This window comes from Heliangelus exortis, chromosome 6 (assembly GCF_036169615.1).
Source record: "Heliangelus exortis chromosome 6, bHelExo1.hap1, whole genome shotgun sequence".
Classification (NCBI taxonomy): Eukaryota; Metazoa; Chordata; class Aves; order Apodiformes; family Trochilidae; genus Heliangelus; species Heliangelus exortis.
Window position 1 is genome coordinate 11643736 of NC_092427.1, and position 20875 is coordinate 11664610.

Genomic DNA, 20875 nt, shown 5'->3' on the forward strand with positions numbered 1-20875 from the left:
GTATTTTACCACTCTCATGGTGAAGAATTTCTTCCTAATATCTAATATAAATCTACTCTCCTTTGGTTTGAAAACATTTCCCCCATGTCCTATCACTACCTTGACATCCTAAAAAAGTCCCTCACCAGCTTTCTTGGAGGTCCCCTTCAGATACTGGAAGCTACAATAAGGTCTCCTCAGAGCCTTCTCCTCTCCAGACTGACCAACCCCAACTCTCTCAGTCTGTCTGCATAGAAGTGCTCCAGCCCTCTGATCATCCTCATGGCCCTTCTCTGGACACACTCCAGCACATCCATATCTTTCTTGTCATAGGGGCTCCAGAACTGGACACAGTGCTCCAGGTGGGGTCCCACAAGAGCTGAGTAGAGGGGGAGAATCACTTCCTTTGACCCGCTGGCCACACTTCTCCTGATGCAGCCAAGGATACAGTTAGCAATCCTGTTAAGCAATCCTGGTTTGATCTCACCCTGTTAATGTTTCACTTCACAACAGCAGCTTTTTGGTCACCAATAAAATAGTTAAACTTTCATTTATTTTTGATCTTCAAGTTAAACTGGAGTCATCCCTGCTCAGCTGAGGAGATCTGCCTTTCTCCTGGAACACAGGCTGTAAGGCTACATGGCATCTTTCACAGATATTTGTGATCAACCAATTTATGCTGCAGCTACAGTATCTTTCAATAAAATTACTGCCTCTGGATGATAACAGGGACTGGACCTGTGACTAGAAAGGCTCTACAGTGGATCTTTCTGCTTTCCCTCCATAACCTTCTCTAAAGTGCTGAGACTTCCTTTCAGGGAGGCTCTAGGACATCTCCTCTGCAGATGAAAGCCTCAGCTATTTTCTGCAGATACAGGAACAGCTCACAGCAAAATTCTGTATGTTCAGCAGTAGAGCAAAAGTGGGTTTCCATCAAAACACATCATGGCCCTGCAGCCACCTGCATCTTTCCCCTCTTCACTGCACTGAAATCCCAGTTGCATGTGTTTCACAGCCTCGTATCTCTCATCATCTTATCAGTACAACAAAAATAATCCCAGGTAAGCACAGATACAGAGCTCCTAATGACTTCTCCTATTAGCCAAACAAAGGTTGACTGTAGGAAACTGGGCAGGTGGACTAGAAAGGTGCACTAGGGAAACACCAAGAGACATCCAAGCTTTGTAGTGAAGAGAAACGTAGCCATAACTGCTTACATGTGTAAGAGTGAACAGCCTAAGCTGATTGCAGATCAAATTCCAAAAAGAAATAAGGAATAAATTCCTGCAGTTATTGAGTCATGTGATGGAGAAACAAGGACTGCACAGGCTGAAGTGAAGAAAGGAAGGACAGCACAAAAAAAAAAAAAAAAGACAATGGTAAATTGTAAGTGGCTTGTGAAAGAACTGGAGCAAAACTTTAATTATGGCTACAAAAGAACAGGCTATTCACACAAGATATGTTAAAGTAAAGATAAGTGGTAAGAAGGATTTAAATCCAGAATGTAGGCTGTATGGCCAGGATCCAGGGAGTGTTAGTCACATTGAAAGAAGATGTACCACAGATAAGTACAAAGCACAGCATGGCAAAGTTAGCAGTATGAGACTCTCGGCAAGCACTGTAAAAAACAAGCAGAAAAGAACCAGAGAGCACTACAGGCCAGACAATGCAGCAGAGAAGAAAAGCTGGAGGGAGAATAATTGTTGAGAAGAATAAAAAGCTTTACTTGGTAATGCTTGTGACTTCTGTTAGAAGATTAGGGGCTGGGAGGGGGGGAAACACAGCAGCAAAAGGCCTTTCTTTCAAAAAAACTTTTTAAGAGACTGTCATAGAATGAAAAAATTAGGATTCTTCTCATCATTGGAGGAGCATCCAAGCAAAATACAGGGAAAGACAGAGCTGATCAGCTGAGGCAGGAAATGAAGGAAACTGACCACAGTCGAAATACAGCCACAAATTTAAATTACCTTCAAGCACCTCAAGATGGAAGTACAACAAAGACACTGAAACAAATTTGGAAGCCAGAGACCCCAGAGATTTGAGGTCTTTAAGAACAACTGATCAACAGTAAGTGAATACCAAGGAAGCTGTATATTGCTTAGAAAATCAGGAACGACTTAAGTATTCAGTAAGGAGAAAGGCCTTCAAGAAGTGACCTCTTGAATATTTCCAGATATTTTCCCCTCCAGTTCTAAGCTGTACTTGATGCTATGGGATATGGAGCTGTGCCCTGACTCTGAGCAGACTGGTAGCACAGGTTTCAGTAAGTTCAGGACAAATAAATTGGACATCCAGGTGCCCCAGGCAATCTGGACCCATGGGAACATGTCCAGTCCCTGAGATGTTTCTATGTTCTGCCCTTCCTGCTTGGCCTTTGTTTCCCCTTTACAGTGATTTAAAACATTTTAAGAATGCTGCCCACTTCTCAGTGATTGTCCCTAGTTAAAGCAATAGCTTGCTTTATTGTTCACATAGGTATGTAAGGTCAGAAACAGAGAGTGCTCTGAAAAAAACACAACAAATAAAGACAAGGAGAGCTGAGATAGGTGTAAACAGGAAACATGAGCTCAGTTTCTAACACACTACTCAGTGCTGTTTGACTTACAAGGGTCTAAGTGGTTGCTTCTGAAGATCTTTTCTATTGTACCTAACAAATGAGGGGTGCCAGCCCCTCACACACCCAACACCACAACTGTCTGGCTCAGCCATAACTCGGGCACTCTGTTCAAAACCTGTGAATAAAAAAGAGCATGGGAATAGAAAATTCTGAAGGTTTACCTGGTCCACTTGCCAGAGGCAGCATCGTCCCCTTCATGGAGTGAGAAGGTGGGAGGTCCCTTCAGCTGGAAGAAAGAAGGATGTGGTGTGGGGGGACTTTGGAAAAGCACCATTTGGTGACCCAATAACATTTTCTCCCTGGTGGCATCACAAGCAGGATCTTACAGAGTACCTTACAGCAGCAGGTCTCAGGGCATTCCACTCTGCTGGTATCAGTATCTCCATTTCAGAGATGAGCAAAAGAGGGAAATAAACATCTGATGAAGGTAGACTCCACTGAAACCTCTTGCATGCCAGCCCAGCAGTCTGTCCATTAAGCTGCCCTCCCTGTAGTGTTATCACAGCAAAGGAAAAACCAGCTACTGATTAATTCTGCCACAGGCCCTGAGGGATAGCTCAGCTATTGAAGATATTGCAGATTGCAGCAGCTTTGGGTTTGGTGGAACGGTGAAAGACAGTCATATCCTGAAGCTCAGTCATCCCTTGGGTGCATTGCCCTCCTCTCCATGCTCACTTCAAGCCTCTGAGACAGATGCTGCCCTGGGAATTCCCTTTTTTTTTTGCACTGACCCCACAGCTGGCCAGTAGCAACTTTCTGGTGCTGAGTCCTGCACCCTCTCCCACCCAGCTCCAGATAAAAAGCTGCTTTTACTCACTGCTAACCTTTCCTTCAGTTAGAGGCAGCTGGTAATGAGACAGCAGGAATCCTGTAACTATTCTATTCCTTGCAGCCAGCTCACAGGGATGCCTGGCACCCTGGGAGGGGGGGGACGACTATGAGGCAACTAAGAAAGAGGCATAGCTACAGGATGTGGCTGTAGAACCCTAGGGTTCAGGTTCAGGTCTGATTACACCACTTGTCAGGCACCTTGAGCACATATTTCAAGTTTTCTAGACTTAACTCTGCTGGCCATAAAACAAGACTCAAGCAGCACTAATCTCCTGTATATCTGGGGTGAATGTTTTTATTCTTTAATCCAGCTGCAGGACTGGGAGAATATCAGAGAAGGCATTAATTACACCTTTTCCATTTTTTTCCATCCACCATAGTAAACAGACAGATTATTTTATTTTTCGTAAGCTTCTCTGTGCCAGGAGACTGCACAACTTCAAATCTTTGCCATCCAGAGTAATCTTACCACATCCCAGCACAGAGCTGATTTTTTTACTACAGCTTAAGTTAGATTGCAATTGCATAACCGGTGTTTCATCAGGGCAAGCTGCCAGGAACAGAAAACATGTAAATCCCCAAAATACCTCTGTTCTGATAAACAAAACAAAACAAAACAGAAAACCCTGCCTGCAGATCTAATGCAGGGAGATGTCAGTTCTCTGACAGTGACCTCTCCCAGATGCAAGCACTGACAGATATGATACAAGCTCCTGCATCCTAGGGGTGGTCATTTCCACTGGGATACCCATCAGATCCTCTCCAAGGAATTCCCTCCACTGCCACACCACTGGCCAGGCAGAGCAGGGGCTCATCCAAGATTCATTAACTCTGGTTGCCTGAATTTTCATAATGAGTTTGCAGTGCCACCCGTTCTTTCCAGTCTCCCCTTGCAGTGAGTGTGGGTGAGTACCTCTTACCAGCTCCAGTGGGAAGTAAATGGGTCTTCCCTGCATCAGGTCCCAAAGGCACAAAATTAAAGACCTTTTTTTGTTTTTACAAACACTGATTTCAACTTAATTTTTTGGCATGTATGAGGATCCTGACACTTTGTAGCACAATTGATGTTATCCTGGCCACCCTGTGCCCAGAGCAGTCTGCCCTCCTCTGGCCCTCATGGCAAACCACCTCTGACTTTTTAGGGAGAAAGGTTATACTCATGGAGAAGGAAGAGTCCATCTGTGCCTCTTCCTCCCTATTCTCAGTCCTCAAAGGATCCACCTGCCATCAGTGGGCCCAGGGGTACACAGCCTCTCCCAGATGCCTCTCCTGCAGCACACTAACATCCCTCTACTTAACACTCCTTTCTTCCAGAAATAACCTCTCCTGTCTCAGCAGCTTAACTAGAGCTCATCTTCTGGCTGTGACCAAATACAGAACCAGGCACTTGCTCTGACCATTGCCTTCTCTCCCCAGCCTGTGTCCTTCCTCCCAAGATCTTGTGTGTGACCATCACACAATGGCCCAGTCCCACATCCCATACCTGCAAACACTCTGCAGGTTTCACTTGTGCAAACACCACCTCTGCCCCATGGCACAGGAAAACCACCTCTGGTATTTCACAGTTTGTGGCCATCCAGGAGCTGTAAGAGCAGGGCTGAGCAGCAGGGCAGCAGCATGGGACATGCAGATTGCCAGTATCTTCCTGTGGTGAGCTATTAGGTATTGATCTGGTCCTTCTTTATATTAATTACACACCAGGAACCAACCCCATCTGTATCTGAGCTAAGCAAAATGCCCAGACCTAGCAGAGGTTTCACTGGTCCCATCACTTTCTCTCTTGAAGCTATTTCTCTGGAGAGGAGAGCTGCCTGGCAAGCAGGAGAAAGCTCATCAGGTGCAAGATGGGAATAGTACCCATGGGTCATGAGGAAGCTTAGGCATGTACCAGCTACAGCAAGAGATGCTAGATGAGGAAGATGTGTCCATTAATGTATGTGTCCATACATTAATATGTATCCATATTAATACATCCACTACAGTCTTGTCTGTGGTGCATGACAAGGGCAGATGGCACTTCCACCCCAGCAGTATGAGCAGCAGTGCTGGGGATATGCTGGTACAGGCTTTCCACCACCCCTTCTATCTCCTGTGCCCACAGCTGTCACATCTTTGCTGTTTGGCATTCAGCTTTTAGGTGTCTCCAAGTGCTCCTGTAAAGCCCTTCGTGAAGAAAGGAGAGCACACTGGTACTCCCTGACAGAACAACCCATTAGTGCTAACATTTACTGGATTTAATAAACCCACACCAAAAAAATGCAATCATCTTTTCCATGACCTCCAGGTATGCCTACACTACACCTGAGAAAGCCTGGCCATGCCCATCCTTTAAGATGCAGAGGGCCACTCAAAAAAAAAATTCAATCAACTTCAAAGAAGCTCTGAGTGCTCAGTACCTTGCAAGAGATTTGTTTATAATCACTCTCAGAAGCAAAGTGTACATGGCATTTTTTCCCAGTCTCTCATTCAGTTTTACCTGTAACAATAAATCACTGAAGAGACTCAACATGGAATTCCTTAGCTTTTTACTCATCTAGAAATACTTCTTCACTATATAAACTCAGATTAATATTAATTCTTTCCAAGATAAAGACAGCTAGAAATAATTTGAAGCAATAAAACCAGTTTTCAGCATTCCTGACACTTCCAATTGTTACCAAATAGACAATCCTATAATGATAAAGTCAGGAATAATTCCTCTCTTATACTAGATCTGATTGACTAGACAGGAAAGATGGTGGTTTTATTACTGTTCATATTTATGCCATTGCAAAAAAGGCTTCATCTAAAGCAGCCCAGGCTGTGTTTTGAGTCTTAACCTCTCAGATAAGTAAACCCTGTTTCATCAGGTTAATGGATCCTTACTTGATTCAGGAAGGCAATTTTCCTTAAAGTTATTCTAATCAAGTACTCAGAGCCCAAATTGTCCTGGCCACCAGCAATGGGAAAATCTTTCTACTAAGGACCAGATTTATTTTCAGAGAGGGAAAACAAGTTATTATTAAAACAAGTTATTGTTATTATTATACAAAACCAATTCTGTGTATTCAGTGACTTCTCAAATACTGGCTTTTACTGCAGTCACAGAACTAAAGATAAATGTAAAGCTAATGCAGCCTCACAATAACAGGTAGGAAAAGAAAATTAGAAAGAGAGATGGGATTGCTTTCTTTTCATTTCCTCTCAATTAATTGCCCCTGTAGCAATAGCATCTGACTCTAATCAGCACAGACTCTGCTTCAAACACAAGCTCTCTCCAACTTGTCTTCATGCATCAGCCTCTAAATTGAGGGCCATCAGCCCAAGTAACTGCCACTAGGCTGGGGAGAAGTGACATTCACCTTCTGAAAGAACAGCTGTGAACAAAAAACAGTGCCTTGAGAATGCTCACTGCAGGTCCCATCTTCAACATGGTATCTGGCTCCACAAGCACAATTTAGTGCTACAACTGCTTGGGAGAGCAGTGGCAGCCCATATGGAGATAAGGAGCCTTGGCTGCTGGTTGACTCCAAGCAGTCACTCCAGGCAGAAAACCAGACTGTGGGGCTGCCCAGACTCCTTGAAGAAAAAACCAGAATGTCCATACAGCCCCCCTACTGCAGTACTGCTCCAGCAATTGAGCTGACAAAAAGGGCAAGGAGAAAAAGCAACCACCCCAAGGTTGTGAGGGAGACCAGCAACAGGAACAAGAACTGGGCCCGTAACTGCTGAACGACCATTCAGTCAGGGCTTTTACTTCTCAGCACATGCATTTGCCTTCCACCTCCAGAAAATCTGACCCCCAGGAGCCTCAGCTGCAGTTTGCAGGGCAAGCAAAGTGAGCTACTTGACACACATGAAAATTTTCTTTGACATTTTTCTGAGCAGCTGATCTGTTGTCATAACAGCTCTACTGAAGTTATTGATGCCTCAAATGAAATGATCATTCTCAATGATTTTATCTACTGGACACCGTATTTTTAGGGTTTAGTCAGGCAGAGTATTACATTGTAGTATCAAGGCAGACATCTTTAAAACCATGATTATTCTGCAGGAAAGATAAAGATTCTAGAGAATGCATTAGCTCTTTCATCCCTCAGAAGGACTACAAGCAGAGCAGAGATTGTGAAGCTATGGTACAAGGGGAACCTAGAAACCTGTATTCACTCCCTTTTTATGATACAGACCAGTCCTTCAAATAGGCTCCAGCTGCACTCAAGAAAAAACAAAACCAACAAAGACATCAGGATTCCCTGACCACTGAGAACTCACAGTATTTGCATTCAAGAACAGCATACATTGAGGGCAGCATAGCACATGCAACAGGAAGGCAGCAGGACAATAAGAATCAGCTAGAGAGCAAGCAAGCCACATGCCCATTGCAATCACACTACAAAGGCACTGTCGTGCTATACTCAAACCTGAGAAACAACTACTGACCCCTATGCCATAGGGCTGACACACCACACCTGGAAAGCATCCAGCAAATGCAACCCCCCCAGTAACACTGCACCAACAGAGTAGTGGGAGATGCTGCCCTTTGAACAGCCTTTCACCATCCCCACCCAAGTACAGCTCAGCTGGGTCCACAGATGTATCCCATAAATTAATTATCCCATAATCACTTGGTGAAGACCCAGATCTCACCAATTCTGGCTCATTTCAAACTCTGTTCTTTTTACACTTGACTCTGTAGCTGTGTTTTAATTTCTATTTTTGAAATGTCCTTAACACGCAGAGGGGTATGAAAAGTTTTTTTCCTCTTGAAGCAGTAGCTGCAGCTTTCTCCTTAGTTTAGTTGGAGGCTGAGATTTGGGTGCACAAGAGGAACTCAGGCACAGAGAAAGGCACTTCAAAGCAAGGTAGGGGACAGTCTAATAAGATTTTCACCATTATGAAATGACACAAAATGTATCATTCTTCCCATGTTGGGGAATTCATTTTGAGGCAAGTTTCTGATAGATTTTGGGGTTTTTGAGGCTTCTGTCCCCTTCTGTATTGGAGAGGGGACACAGTCTGCTCCAGGCTTGGATGCCAAGTGGAAAAAAAAGCCTGCATTAGAATCAGAAGTTCTCAAACCAAAGTCAGAACGTATGGCTGGGCTCAGGTTCAAGGATTAAAAGTGCTCAGGCTTTCTCAAATGTCACCGTTTCTGGTCCTCTTGCACAACCTGTCACATTTGAAACACACAGCATGCTTCAGGAGAGGCAGCCTTTTTAAACAGTGCTCTCCTCAAATATTACTCTGGGGTTGATTGCAGACACCTGGGGGCTCAGAGCAAGCACTGCTGGAAAATGTTCAGACAGGGGATCAATAGAGAGTTAAGTTAACATGTAACTTGTGGAGACAACCTCCAGGAAACTGTCCCAACAGCTAAACCATCCCAGAAGCAGCAGGCATCCCTCCCTGTTAATTACTGCTGGGAAACAAGGCAACAAAGCATCAGGAGGAAAAGATGAGGTTGATTCTTACGGGTTCTCATCTGCTACACCAGTTTTTTAAAAAGAGCAGTGTACAGTACAGAGAACATGTCCCTGAGCGTGATGCAAAACCCCCTAAATTGGGTGAATGGACCATAAGTAAAATGCACCCCCCTCCAGTTTCCAGTGTCTGGGAATAGCTGACTCCAGCTGCCTTGGAGAGAACCACGGGGGATGCACAGCTATCAGATAAGCTGCCCCAGTAGGATTCTTATTGCCTTTATTGAGTGTTGGGTCAGACCCCAAGCACAGAAGTGTCTGTGATCAATGAAGCCATCGTTTGTTAGTTCTGCCCAAGGGCTTATTCACAGTTAATCCAAACCAATTTGATTCATGAAACTGACTGGAAATCTCATCAGATGAGGCTTTGCAGAGAAATTTCTGTCACTTTTGCTTCCAGTACTGGATGAAAACAGAGCAAAAAGAGACTCCAGCCTTCTCAGAGTTATTTTGTAAGATCTGTAGATGGGTGATTCATTCACAAAAAAAATAATAGAAGCTTGCTTATTTTATGCTTTTTGCTTTTTTCCCCTCTGTGAACAGACATTTTTTTTCCTTAGGTTCATTTGTTTTTCAGAACTATTTGCCAAGTGGTTTCTGCAAACAATTTCAGATACTTTGACTGCATTAGTGATCTGCAATATAAGCAGGCACAAGACACACAGGTTAGATTGTACACCTCAGAGTTTTTCACGTGGATGAGCAGACATCTTAGAAACAGGTTTGCAGCGCGCATTTGCATACCCTCAATCTGAAGCTCTTTCATGGATATTTTGGACAATTGCCCCAAAACAGCCCACTCCCACAAACATCCCTCACATGATGTCTGTCATCAGAATCAAAGCACATTGCTTGCAGAAATATCTGCAGCAAGTTTCAAAGAAATGTGTTGGTGGAGTGCCTTCAGATGGAAGGATTTCCATGGAGAAAGCACTGAAGTGGTCCAAGACAAAAAACAAAAAACAAAAAGCAACCCCAAACAAAACAAAACAAACAAACAAAAAAAACCCAAACAAAACAGACCACAGCAAAAAAGCCACCTATGAACTGTTTAAACTTTAGGATGTGTCTGATATGAATGTAGGGAATGAATATAAGGTTACTCTTCTTGTAGCCACAGCAGCACTTGTCTGCTATGCTGAAGTACAGTGAACAATGAAACAAGCTCTTGGCTTCACAGTAACATAATTCTGTTTGTTGTCCCTGAAGACTTTGTTCATCTTCATCTGTGGGTTTGGCCAGAAAAATGTGCTGGTGAACCTCCCCTCTCCAATTTCTGCATGCAAACTTAAAGTTTCTTGAGGATTCGTTAACTTTTTAATCCATCATTCATGTATTTCAGGGGAGTCTTTTGTATTCTTTGTACTGCTCAGTGCCTTTGTGAGTGTAGAGCTATTGGTGGGGTCCCTTTCCAACTTGTAGGTGATCCAGAGTGGGGCTCCTGTAGAAACAGGTGATTCTACAGGGAGGATAAACAGCTGAAACCAGAATTGTGTTGGAGTTTGCTTGGCTGGACCTGGTCACTCTCAGCCCTAGAGCTTCCTCCTTTTTTCACATTCCCTCATGGGAAATGGAAAGTAACTCAAAGGATCTGGCTGTATCAAGCCAACTTACCAAAAGTGATCAGCAATCAGAACTGATGCCATGTGTTTTCAAGAGCTCATATTCAGCATAATGCCTAAAATTAGATATAGGCTTTGGTGAATGGCAAGCAGGAGGGAAACTCACTGTACTCAGCTTCTTCAAAACCCCAGTCCTTCTGTGACTACCAAACACTTCTCAGGCACCCCCACTTTCTACACTTGTGAATATCACTTTGCCACTGAAATGCAGCTTGAGAAAGGCTCTCATGCCTCCCTATTGCACCCCAGTACTACCCACAGCCAGCAAGACAAGCAGGAACCAGCTCATGCAGCCTTTCCCCATGCCAGAAACAGTGATTCAGTGTGGAAAGGTAAAACCGAGGCACAAACACCATCCTCAAGCCCCTCACAATGCCACAGTGGAAGATGAATCTTTATTAATAAAAGCAGAATGTTTGGGGTTTAAAATTATCTCAGGGAGTCAACAGCTGCTGGAGCAAGCAACCTATTTCAAGAGAATTTAGCAGGGGAATAATTTAATGGAGCTCAGATAAAAGGCAGTCACCTGGAACTCAGATTTAGAAGAAATTGCTTTTTTTCTGAATTACTGGTTTGGAGGTTAAATGCAGAATATTCATCTGACTGCATGTTTCTTGCATACTTTGCCTGATGAGTGCACTAATGAACTCTAAACCATATGGGGAAATGCTTACAGTTCCTCCTCCACCACCACCTCCCAGGTTGCAAAAGTTCTTTATTAAAAACTAACGGTCCATTCTAGTTTTCAAAATTAGTGTCTGCAAATCTGGGGGCAACTTCAACTCTGTAATAAATAGGAACAATTCCCTTTGCACTGATTAGTTCATCCTTCTCAAAACATCCCCAAGGCCTCTTGAATTGGCTATCTTGATTTAAGATGGGTTTAGTTTTGATTGAGTAATTGGCATGATTTGTTATCAGTGGTTATGGCAGAGACTTCTTCTGCTGGACCTTGGCCAGGCAGGGATGCTGCCTATATACCTGAGTTCAATCCTCCTCAGGCTGAACTGTTCAAACAATTACAGAGATATTGTCAAAATACATAAAAAATATGTATACATCCATACATTTTAATATGCCAGCCTTGGACCTCAGTGGCAGGTCACACTCCAGGCTTAAGTTGTAGAATGGCATATGGGGTTGCAGAAGACCAAGAGGATCCTATAGGACCAGATCTGGAGGTATGAGTGTAACCCCACTGATTTCAGGGGGTTGTCACCAGCAGGACAGTTTCATGTGCTAGGGACACAGATCTGGGGCAAAGTCTATTTAAAAACCAACACATACTGCAGAGATTGAACAGATTTCCACTGGTGCTAAGCTGTTAGGTGGCTTGTACCCTTGTGCCTCACATTACTAATCAAGTAACTACAAGACTCAGTACGAGGAAGGACTTGGTTGATGGTAAATCTCAAGAATATACATTTTCTCTAAGCCTGGTGTAGGGATTTGAAAACAACTGCTAGTGAAGGAGTAGTTAATGTCTTTACTTACAGTTAGGACTGTAAAACATGTAGATTCACATCTGTTTGTTTGGTGTCTCTCCATCAAATATTTCTAGGTGTTTCCCTGCCTCAACCCAAACACAGAATTGCCAGTGATTAAAACTCAGCTAGAATATAGGAAAAATTGGTTCTAGGGTTAATCTTGTCCAGTGGTGACCTCTTTGCCACCATTTAGCATGTGAGTGATAAAACTCCCTGACTTCACAGCTCTGCAACAGCTCTTTCTAACTGAATCAAGCAGATTTAGGTTATCCCAACTGATTTTTCTTTTTAAGCAGTGAAAAATGTGGGCTTGCAGAGGAACAGAATTGAGAAGCTGGTCTTTATGTAGGAAATTAGAAAGAGAATAAAGTTTCAAAATTACTCAGATCCATAATTTCAAATATTTTAGTTGTTATAGTTCAAGAATCTGCCGCACATAATAAAAGCTCAGATACTTTAAAAATGTTTTGACTAACTCAAGCCATGTTCTTCAGTTTTTTAAAATGCAGGCAGCTTCAGGATAGGAATATTTTCAAACATTCTGGGAGTGTGGCAATTTGCATCTCTGAGTCTATTCTAGAGCTGGAGATGACAGCATTACCTCTTTTAGCACCTTGCTAATGCTGCACAGGCATGGCCAGAGCACAGGCAATGAGGCAGGTTCCTGCCAAGCAGTGGCTATACAGGTTTACAATGCCTCCTCAGGCTGCCTCTTCAGGTTCATTTACCAGCCAGCCAAGGAGGACAAGCTCTGGGGTTGTGTTTGCTGCTAGGGAAGAGCAGACAAAAAAGGATGGCTACCTGCACAGGATGGAGAAGACCTGCTGGCTGCATGGGCCAGAGGTGCCCCACCTATCCACCTCATCCAGACCTCCCAGCTATGTTCTGGCTGCCAGAGTAAACTTCTTCATGGAGAGAGCACCCAGCATTGAAACTGAAGCCATGTGCACCCAAAAAGCTCCCTGTGTGACAGGTGGCAACTTTCTGCCACACGCTGTGGATCCAGCTGGCTTCACCTGGGGAAAGAGCCTGGCTCACTGCAGCTCAGAGCTCAAAGGCAACCAGGTAAGGGCAGAACCAGGTAAGTGCCTACAGTGCCTACACCCTGCTCGACAGGTAGACTATTTGAGTAATCAATCCCTCACTCTTCACAACAGATCCCAGCAGTGTAGCAATGTGCCAGATGCTGGGCAGCTCTGTTCATGCAGAACAGATGAGTCTGGCCATGCCAGTGAAAGCTGTGGCTGCTTTGTAAAGCTGTGGCAGATGCATTGGGTGGTTGCCTGAGCCAGCTGGTATTGATGTGCAAGCCAGCAAAGGGCAGCAGCTCTGCCCAAACAGCAGGATAGCCAAACACTGCTTAGACAACACAGTGAACAGCTCTTCTTCTCCACCAGAGGCTAGGCAGATGGCTTGGAGAGAGGCAAGTCTGTATCACTTAACATCTTGCTGTAGGACAAGTCATGGAGCACTTCCTTAGGCAAGAGAGTCATTGAAGGCAGCAGATTTCATGACTGCTCATGTGCTAAGAACTCTGGGACAACGGGCTGGGTCTGCACAGTTGTATCCAGCTAGTGAGAGCACACTATGAATGTGGTACCATCTTCTCTACTGCATTTTTGGCCCACAGCCCACACTGGCAGGCAGCAAGGATGAAAGTCATTTGAGATGGAATGAACCAAGGTGAGCCAGAACTGGGAAGGCAAAGGAAAGGCAAAACTAAGGCAAAGGATTGGCTTACACAGAGCACCGAAGGCAGGAGCCTGTCCCAAAGAAGGACAGGATATGAAAGGTCACTGCCAGCACTGGGTTAATCCCAAAGTAAACATTCTTTAGCTTCAGGGCACACAACAGATGCTGACTTCATTGAACCTTCTGCTTCAAGCATGGACAAGTGCTTGTCCTCCAAGTCACTCCATAACCATGGGGATGAGCCATCACTATCAACTCACATGTTCTTCAGCACACACACATGGGTGGCCTTTGATCCACAGATTCTACATCCCTGGTCCTTTCCCTTTCTATCAGCTATGGAAGTCTCCATTCTGATTCTAGCCCTGACAGTTAAGGTAATCAGCCCTGTATTTCTCCACTGACATCAAACCACAGTTCCACTGCCATTTGGTAGGTCTCCAGCACCCCACCTAAAATGAGCTACTGATTCAGTTTGAGTGCCCAGGAAAAACGCAAGTAGATATCAAAGCCAGCCCCATCTGTCAGTGACTACAGAGAAGATGACTGAAGAGTTTCTAGAGACTCCATAGCTCCCTCAGACAAAGCAAACCAGGCTGCTATACCCAGCCTATTGCTGCTAAGTGAATCAAACAGACTAAGCAACTTCAGAAGTGCATGCAAACTTAAAGTTTCTTGAGGATTCGTTTCTCCTGCTCAGGGAAATGGGTTTTCCTGCAAACTGGCTCAGGCCTGGAAAACCAAGGCACTGTCCAGCTCTGTTGTTTGCAAAGGAGGCTGTTCCTACATTAGGATCTGAACTTGCAGTAATATCAATTGTTTTAATGAGGAATCATCCAGACTGGTGAATATACAAGGCTTTAACATTCAAGTTATCCAACACACAGCTATCTCTTGATACACTGGCATGGCTCTTCAGGCAAGGAACAGTCAACCTAAGCTGACTTATTGTCATCTTGATACTCATAAAAAAAAGAAAGGAGACAGAGAGGCAGTTATACTGCACTGAAACTACCAGCACCATTTCTGTCCTTTTGATCGAAAATTGCAGTTGATAGCACTTTGAAACCAACTTTCATCAGAGTTTACAAAACAGCAGTCAGATGGGAAAATGGTTTGAAAGATTGCAGATGGGAAAACACAGGGCAGTGACTCCTATTTGAGGCAGGTCAGCCTCAAGACCTCAGCTCCAAGCATTTCCTGCTGCACAGCCATGCACACAGGACAGCTGTCCCCTGCCAGGTGGGAACAACACACTGTGTGTAGCATTCAAATTGATTCATGGGTAGCCTTGCTTGGGAAGAGGATGGCAAATTACTATCCAGACATTAAAGGAGCAGAAAGGACAATAATTAACATGTCTGTTCAGATGAACAGATTCTCCTGGGAGACAAAAGGGACTGCATTCCTGATAAAAGCAAAGTGGTGATCTTCGAATCAACTGCAGGCATAAATCCATCTAGAGTTTCCAGAGAGAGGAGTGCAGGGCAGTCTGTCCTGATTCAGGCTCCTTTGGAGGGACCTAGAAAATGGGAAAATAAAAACTCCACTCAAAAAAGTAATGTGAGTGTGAGCTGCCACCACACTGCTTGTCCAGTCCAGTGCAGCTTGGGAATATGGTCATGTTGAGTAAGAAGCTTTTCCATGCCATGCTTTTTTCATGCTTTTTCAAGTGCCCTTGAAACTTTAGCCTAGCAAGATCTCAACAATTCTTTTCAGCTTTTTAATGCAACATTGCAAATAGAATGAGAAGGAAAAAAAAGTGGCTGCCCTACGTTTTTGGTAGGAGCATAAACCTCTGCACAGTGTGCTTGTCACTGCATCACACAAAGTTTCAAAGCCACTCCTCTGGTCTCCCTGACTTCTACACCTTGTCACAGCTGAGGGCAGCCTGGCATTGAGGGATGAGGACAAGACACAGCTAAGGAAGCCCAGGTCCACTCCAGGAGTAAGTTGTCCATCCTCAGGTGAGAAGATTCCTCTTCCAAACACCATTCACCGAGTGGCTGTGCCTCATACCACAGAAATTTCTCCCTCTCCCCTCCCAAATTGCCCAACACACCTCCATACAGAAAACACCCACCACACACTTTATCCACCATGCCCCTCAGGTTTTTCTTTTTTAGCTGCCTGACTGCCAGCCCCAGCCTAGCAGGGCTGCCCATTTGCAGAACTCAGCACTCTAATCCATTGACCTTTTACAAATTGCATGGGATTGTCTATTTTTTTATCACCATAGTCTATTTGAAGTAATTTTCTAGAAGTTCAGTTCACTCTTCTGCTTGCCTAAGGAAAAATAAAAATTTACACCTATTGTAAAAGCATGAATAAAAGCTGATTGCAGAAAGTAAAGACAATAATGTGCCCATAATACTAACTAGCTCACTTGTACAGCATTTCTGTTTCAAGGAAGACTTGTCTGATCATCAGTGGGGTGTTGATTTAGATTGCTGCTAAAATTACCACTGTAAAAGTAAAACCACTCTTATTGCATTAGTACAGGGAACAGTCATACACAGTTTAAACTTCTATGTCTGCTGCCAGTGGTGATCAATCTCTTAATTATTAAGCCAAACAGGTTCTGTGGCAGGAGATGACATATTCAGTGCACTTGGAATATTTTTTGAAGAGGTTAAAATTTTAAAAATAAAAATCAACAAAACCTTTTTAAAACAGAAACCAGCAGAGCTGGTAGCTGAATCAGGTAGAATATTTATGTGTTCTCAGACTGGGCAGTTTGAGAAAGCAAATTGAGAGTAATGCTGTAGGACTTTAAAAGGCTGATTGTTAGCAGTTCTGTACAGACTTCTGGTGTGACTGGAGCTACTCGTTTGGAGTTTGAGGAATATTTTTTTGATTGATACAGTGCAATTGGCCAAATAGCATATATAGAGAAAGAACTACATTCCCTACTGACATGCAGTCACCTTCAGCAGTAGCCATATGCATCAATTACTCTTTACACAGTTCTCTGGTGATCTGATACTTGAGATGCAGGACACAAGTTTTCTTTGGCAGCCACATCACCTTTCTCATGTATTTCTAATCTCAAGTAATGGTTAATCAGCAACAGCAAAGAAGTAGCTCACATGTGGATGCACATGTGAAGGAAGAAGGCTGTGTGCAGTCTGCATGTGGTTTGCTGAGTAAACACTACCCCAAGAAATAAAACAGGAAGGAAACAAGCAGATAATTTCCTAGATCTCCCAGTGTCTGGTGCCACCACTTTCTGGTAAGTAGAGAACAATAAAACTGGAAATTAATTTAGAGGCATTCATCCTTTGGTTCCAGCATTCACCCATCATTGTCAATTTGCTCAAACTGCTCAGCAAGGAGAGCAAGATCTGCTCTGGTCATTTGTGAGCTGTGTGAATTTGGAACTCTTTCTCTTCTGTTCAGCTGAGTGGCTGGGCTATGGGCTTTTCAGCCCTGCATGACCCACAGGCAGCTCAGCTGCCTCTTTCCTCCAGGGCTATATTGTGTCATCAGCAAAAGGGGTGTGTGGTGGCAGCAGAGCTACAGGGCTACCTGAAAAATACCAGCTGGAGTAACTTTTATGAATCATTTACAGAAAACATATTTACAGATGAACAGTACATTCAGCTGAAGAGCATTTTTATCAGTCAGAAGTCACTTGAATGCACTGATGAGGAGGGCTTTGGAGAACACTCAGGATCTAGTTCTTTTTAGTGCAACTTCTTTAAAAGATTTGCATAGCCTGTTTTAAAGTTGGGTGATGTAGGAGCATTGGTTTGACTGACAGACAATCCTGCTGGTGCAGGCTGGGAGGGGATGGCTGTGTGCTTGGAATGGCATCACAGGGGCTGCCCTTCAGATTGCCACCAAGGATCTATTAGACTGGCTCTGAGAGAAACTTGGTGTCTGGAACGTTACAAAAAAAGTGAGATCATGCAGATTTAATGACTGATCATAGAAATTTCCAGGACAGTTCCCCCACCAAAGTAACAGAATCACTGCCTGTCAGATCATATGAGAAAGAAAAACCTGTAATTCAACTTATGTCAGTGCATAAGAGATGGAACACAAGTGGAAAATCAGGTTGTTAAGATACCAAAGCAGCAACTTGTTTACAGTTCTCAGCTGTCTCTCATCTTCCTGTCATGATCTTGGAGAAATTACTTTACTTCCCATAGTTTCAGTGCCTCAGCTTTGAAATGGGGAAGATTCTGCTGCCTTGATTACTTGTTTTTTAAACAACTTCAGTGAGCATCTCCTTATGGGGGTTTGTACACGCACTCTCTGTGACTGTTTTTTGGGGGAGAAGCTCCATTCTTTCTGTACCATTGTAAAAAACACTAATTAGTAATCACTGGAATTTTTTCACTACATTTATATGGTTCAAGAGGTGTGTTCTCTTTCCCAGGTCACAGAAAGGAGCAGGACAGATTGAATTCCTTATGTCTTCATCAAAGGACTTCAGATGGGACATTGGCTGTCTGGGGGTTAAAGGTTTTCAGCAGTCCTCCCAAAGCTTGGCTGTTGCCTGTGGAGTCTTCAGCCCAAACAAAAGAGCAAAGACCCTGCAGGTCTTTTGGGAGTAAGAGCAAAAGAAATCTTCCTTTGAATTGAGGAAATCTTTAGAGAAGGGACTTCAGACCTCCAGTGATAAAGGAAATGAAAAGCATCTGCACTGACAGCTCCAGTTAGGAGCAAAGAGGCACAAAGGGCTTTGAAAAACAACCAGCCTTTCATCTTCAATAGCAAGCTCAACAGCTCTGCACCAGCTGCTCTGTAAACAGCATAGCAAGGGAAAGCAAATCATTGGCACCAAATGCATTAAACATGGCAGTGTCTTCAGATGACATATTCTCTAAACTTCCTACTTACAAGTTATAGCATTTCTTAAATCTAAAAGATTACCTGCTATATAGCAGCAGAGACATTCTTGCAGGCAGTCAGACAGCTTCATTACTCATGTTTCTTGCTGAGTTTCCCATAATGCAGGCAGGCAGTTTGGTTAAGAAAGCATCAAATGGGGTATCAGATGACATGGGTTCATCTCTTGTCTCTCCTTGACATTTTCCGAGGTACCTTCACCAAATCACTTCATCTTTGGAACAAGTTGTCACCTGGAAAAAAAAAAAAAAAAGGAAATATTCTTTCATCTTAAAGCAGTCATCACTTTATAAAAATAAAAAATAATTTGCAACCTTTTATTGAGTGTGAATCCATAAGAACTTTTTCAGGAGGCAGGTAGACACCTCTTGGCAAACTAAAACCTCCTGATAACAGAGAAACATTTCTCAGCTCTAGACCATACAGGAGTAGCCCAGAAGTACCTAAAAACATGCACAATCAGCAAGAGGTTAAAAGAAAGTACTAACAATCCCCCTGTTGTATTTTGGACTCTGAAAGGACTAAACACACCTAGCATCTAAGCATATGTAATGAGGAGGGAGTACATCCTCTGAGTGACTTAGTTTTTGTGGTTTACTAACATTGAAGTGACATTTTCTCTAATTTCCAACTCTGTTTCTGTAATAAAAAGTATGCTAAAAATATAAAACAAGCAGTTAGCAAGTTCAGTCATCCCTTGTTCTGCCCGTGGCAAGGCATGACAACATTCTCACCTTTCTATTTTCTCCTCATGCAGAAATCTACTGGGATTCTGGTCACTTGAACTTCCTAAATCCCATTTTTCTAATAGACAAAAAAGAGTGTCAAACATTTCTGGAGTGCACCATAGTTTAACAGCAACATGGTATACACAATATGTGTGTACTGCTTAAAAACTACTGCAGACTCTCTCAGGAGCTGCCTGGCTTTGCAGGGAAGCAAGGGAAACAGCTGAAGGGTGTTCATGTATCCCAGTTCCCCAGGTTCACTCTGCCAGTGGTAACTCAGAGTCACAATCAACAGAGAACTAATCCCACTGAACACCTGACACCCACTGCTGCTGAGCCCTAAAACACTTTGTTGCGTAGGTCACAGCCCCTTCACACCTGGCATGTCACAGTCCCATGAAAGGCACCTGATACTACATCATAGGAAGCATTTGGAGCTTGCATCTGCCCCTCTGTCTTTGCCAAGCTGTCATCCAAAGACTTCCTCAACAGCAAGCATTAGCCAGCCCTGCCACTTCCACCTAACTGGATGTTTCTAGGCCAGATGCTTCCCCTTCCATCAATCATGGAGAGGTGGCTTCTCAGGAACTGCCTTGAGAAGAGCACAGCTGTCTCACTGTGCTAAAACAGACACTTTCATTCATTCTCCCCACCTCGACCAGTGAAATAGCATATGGGCTTCTGCTCTATTCTTTAATTTGCTGCAAAGCAGCCCCAGGGTTGCAGGAGACAGCACTTGGAGTTTGCATTTCTAATAACCCTCAACACATGGCCAGCTGCACACTCACTAACCATTCCAGTATGGGTGACAGCAACATTACATCCCACATGTCCTCAGGGCTGCATTTCATGTCTTCAGAGCAGGTAGCAGTGGTGGCTCAGAGAAATGATGCTGGCAAAGTCCCTCAGCAGTTTAGTTGCTATTAAACACCCCAGAGGCAGGGGCAGGCTTTGCTCCCACGCAGTACAGACTTAAAAATATTACCTTCTTCTCTCAAAGGTGATTCATGAAACAAGTGTAGCCAGTTGTAAGCTTATGTTTTACACACCCTACTGTGGTGGATCTTTATAACTTGATTTGATGAGCTTCCTCGAGCCAGAGGCACGAGACCACAGACTGAGGTCCACAGGGACCAAGTGGGGATCACAGACCGGGTGGTTCAGAGCTAAGCTTCAGCAAATTCTTGTTGCTGCTTGACCTTGGTAGGATCTGCCTTCCTGTTTCAAGGAAAAAGCATGAAGAGGTGCCATCAGCCATTGGTTTAATGGCAAAGACAAGTGCCATTGGTCTCAAAATCTTCTGCCTTGGTCTCAAAATCTTCTTCTTTCACTGTCTGGGAGCAGTAGCACCTCAGGCAGGAGCAGCCATAATGACACAAGCATCCTTCCTCACCTCCCCCTCCACTTGGCAGATGAGTGTGATTATCCTGGTAATAACGGAAAAGGGGAAACTGAGGCATGGAGCAAGATGGTAACTTGTCCAAGGTCACTTAGGGCATTGCAGGTTCATGTCAGGAGCCTACATGAACTGCCACCTGTTTGCCTACAGCAGGGGAGCATGATTTCTGGGGCATCCACATGAGGCCTGCTGAAAAGCAGGGTG

General features: G+C 43.9%; 1 protein-coding gene across 3 annotated transcripts in view; it reads right to left on the minus strand.

Moving 5' to 3' along the window:
- Window positions 1-20499, minus strand: part of SLC15A2 (solute carrier family 15 member 2) — a 63402-nt gene extending 42903 nt beyond the window's left edge. Inside the window, exons 1-3 of one of the 3 annotated variants that reach the window (XM_071746670.1) lie at window positions 20322-20499; window positions 18569-18758; window positions 2758-2822 (exon numbers count right to left, since the gene is read on the minus strand). In XM_071746670.1, coding sequence (XP_071602771.1) covers window positions 2758-2794 — 37 coding nt within the window. In that variant the 5' untranslated portion in view covers window positions 2795-2822; window positions 18569-18758; window positions 20322-20499. The remainder of the gene's footprint in view (window positions 1-2757; window positions 2823-18568; window positions 18759-20321) is intronic. The other 2 variants (XM_071746671.1, XM_071746666.1) reach the window with 2 other exon arrangements.
- Window positions 20500-20875: the final 376 nt, after the last annotated feature.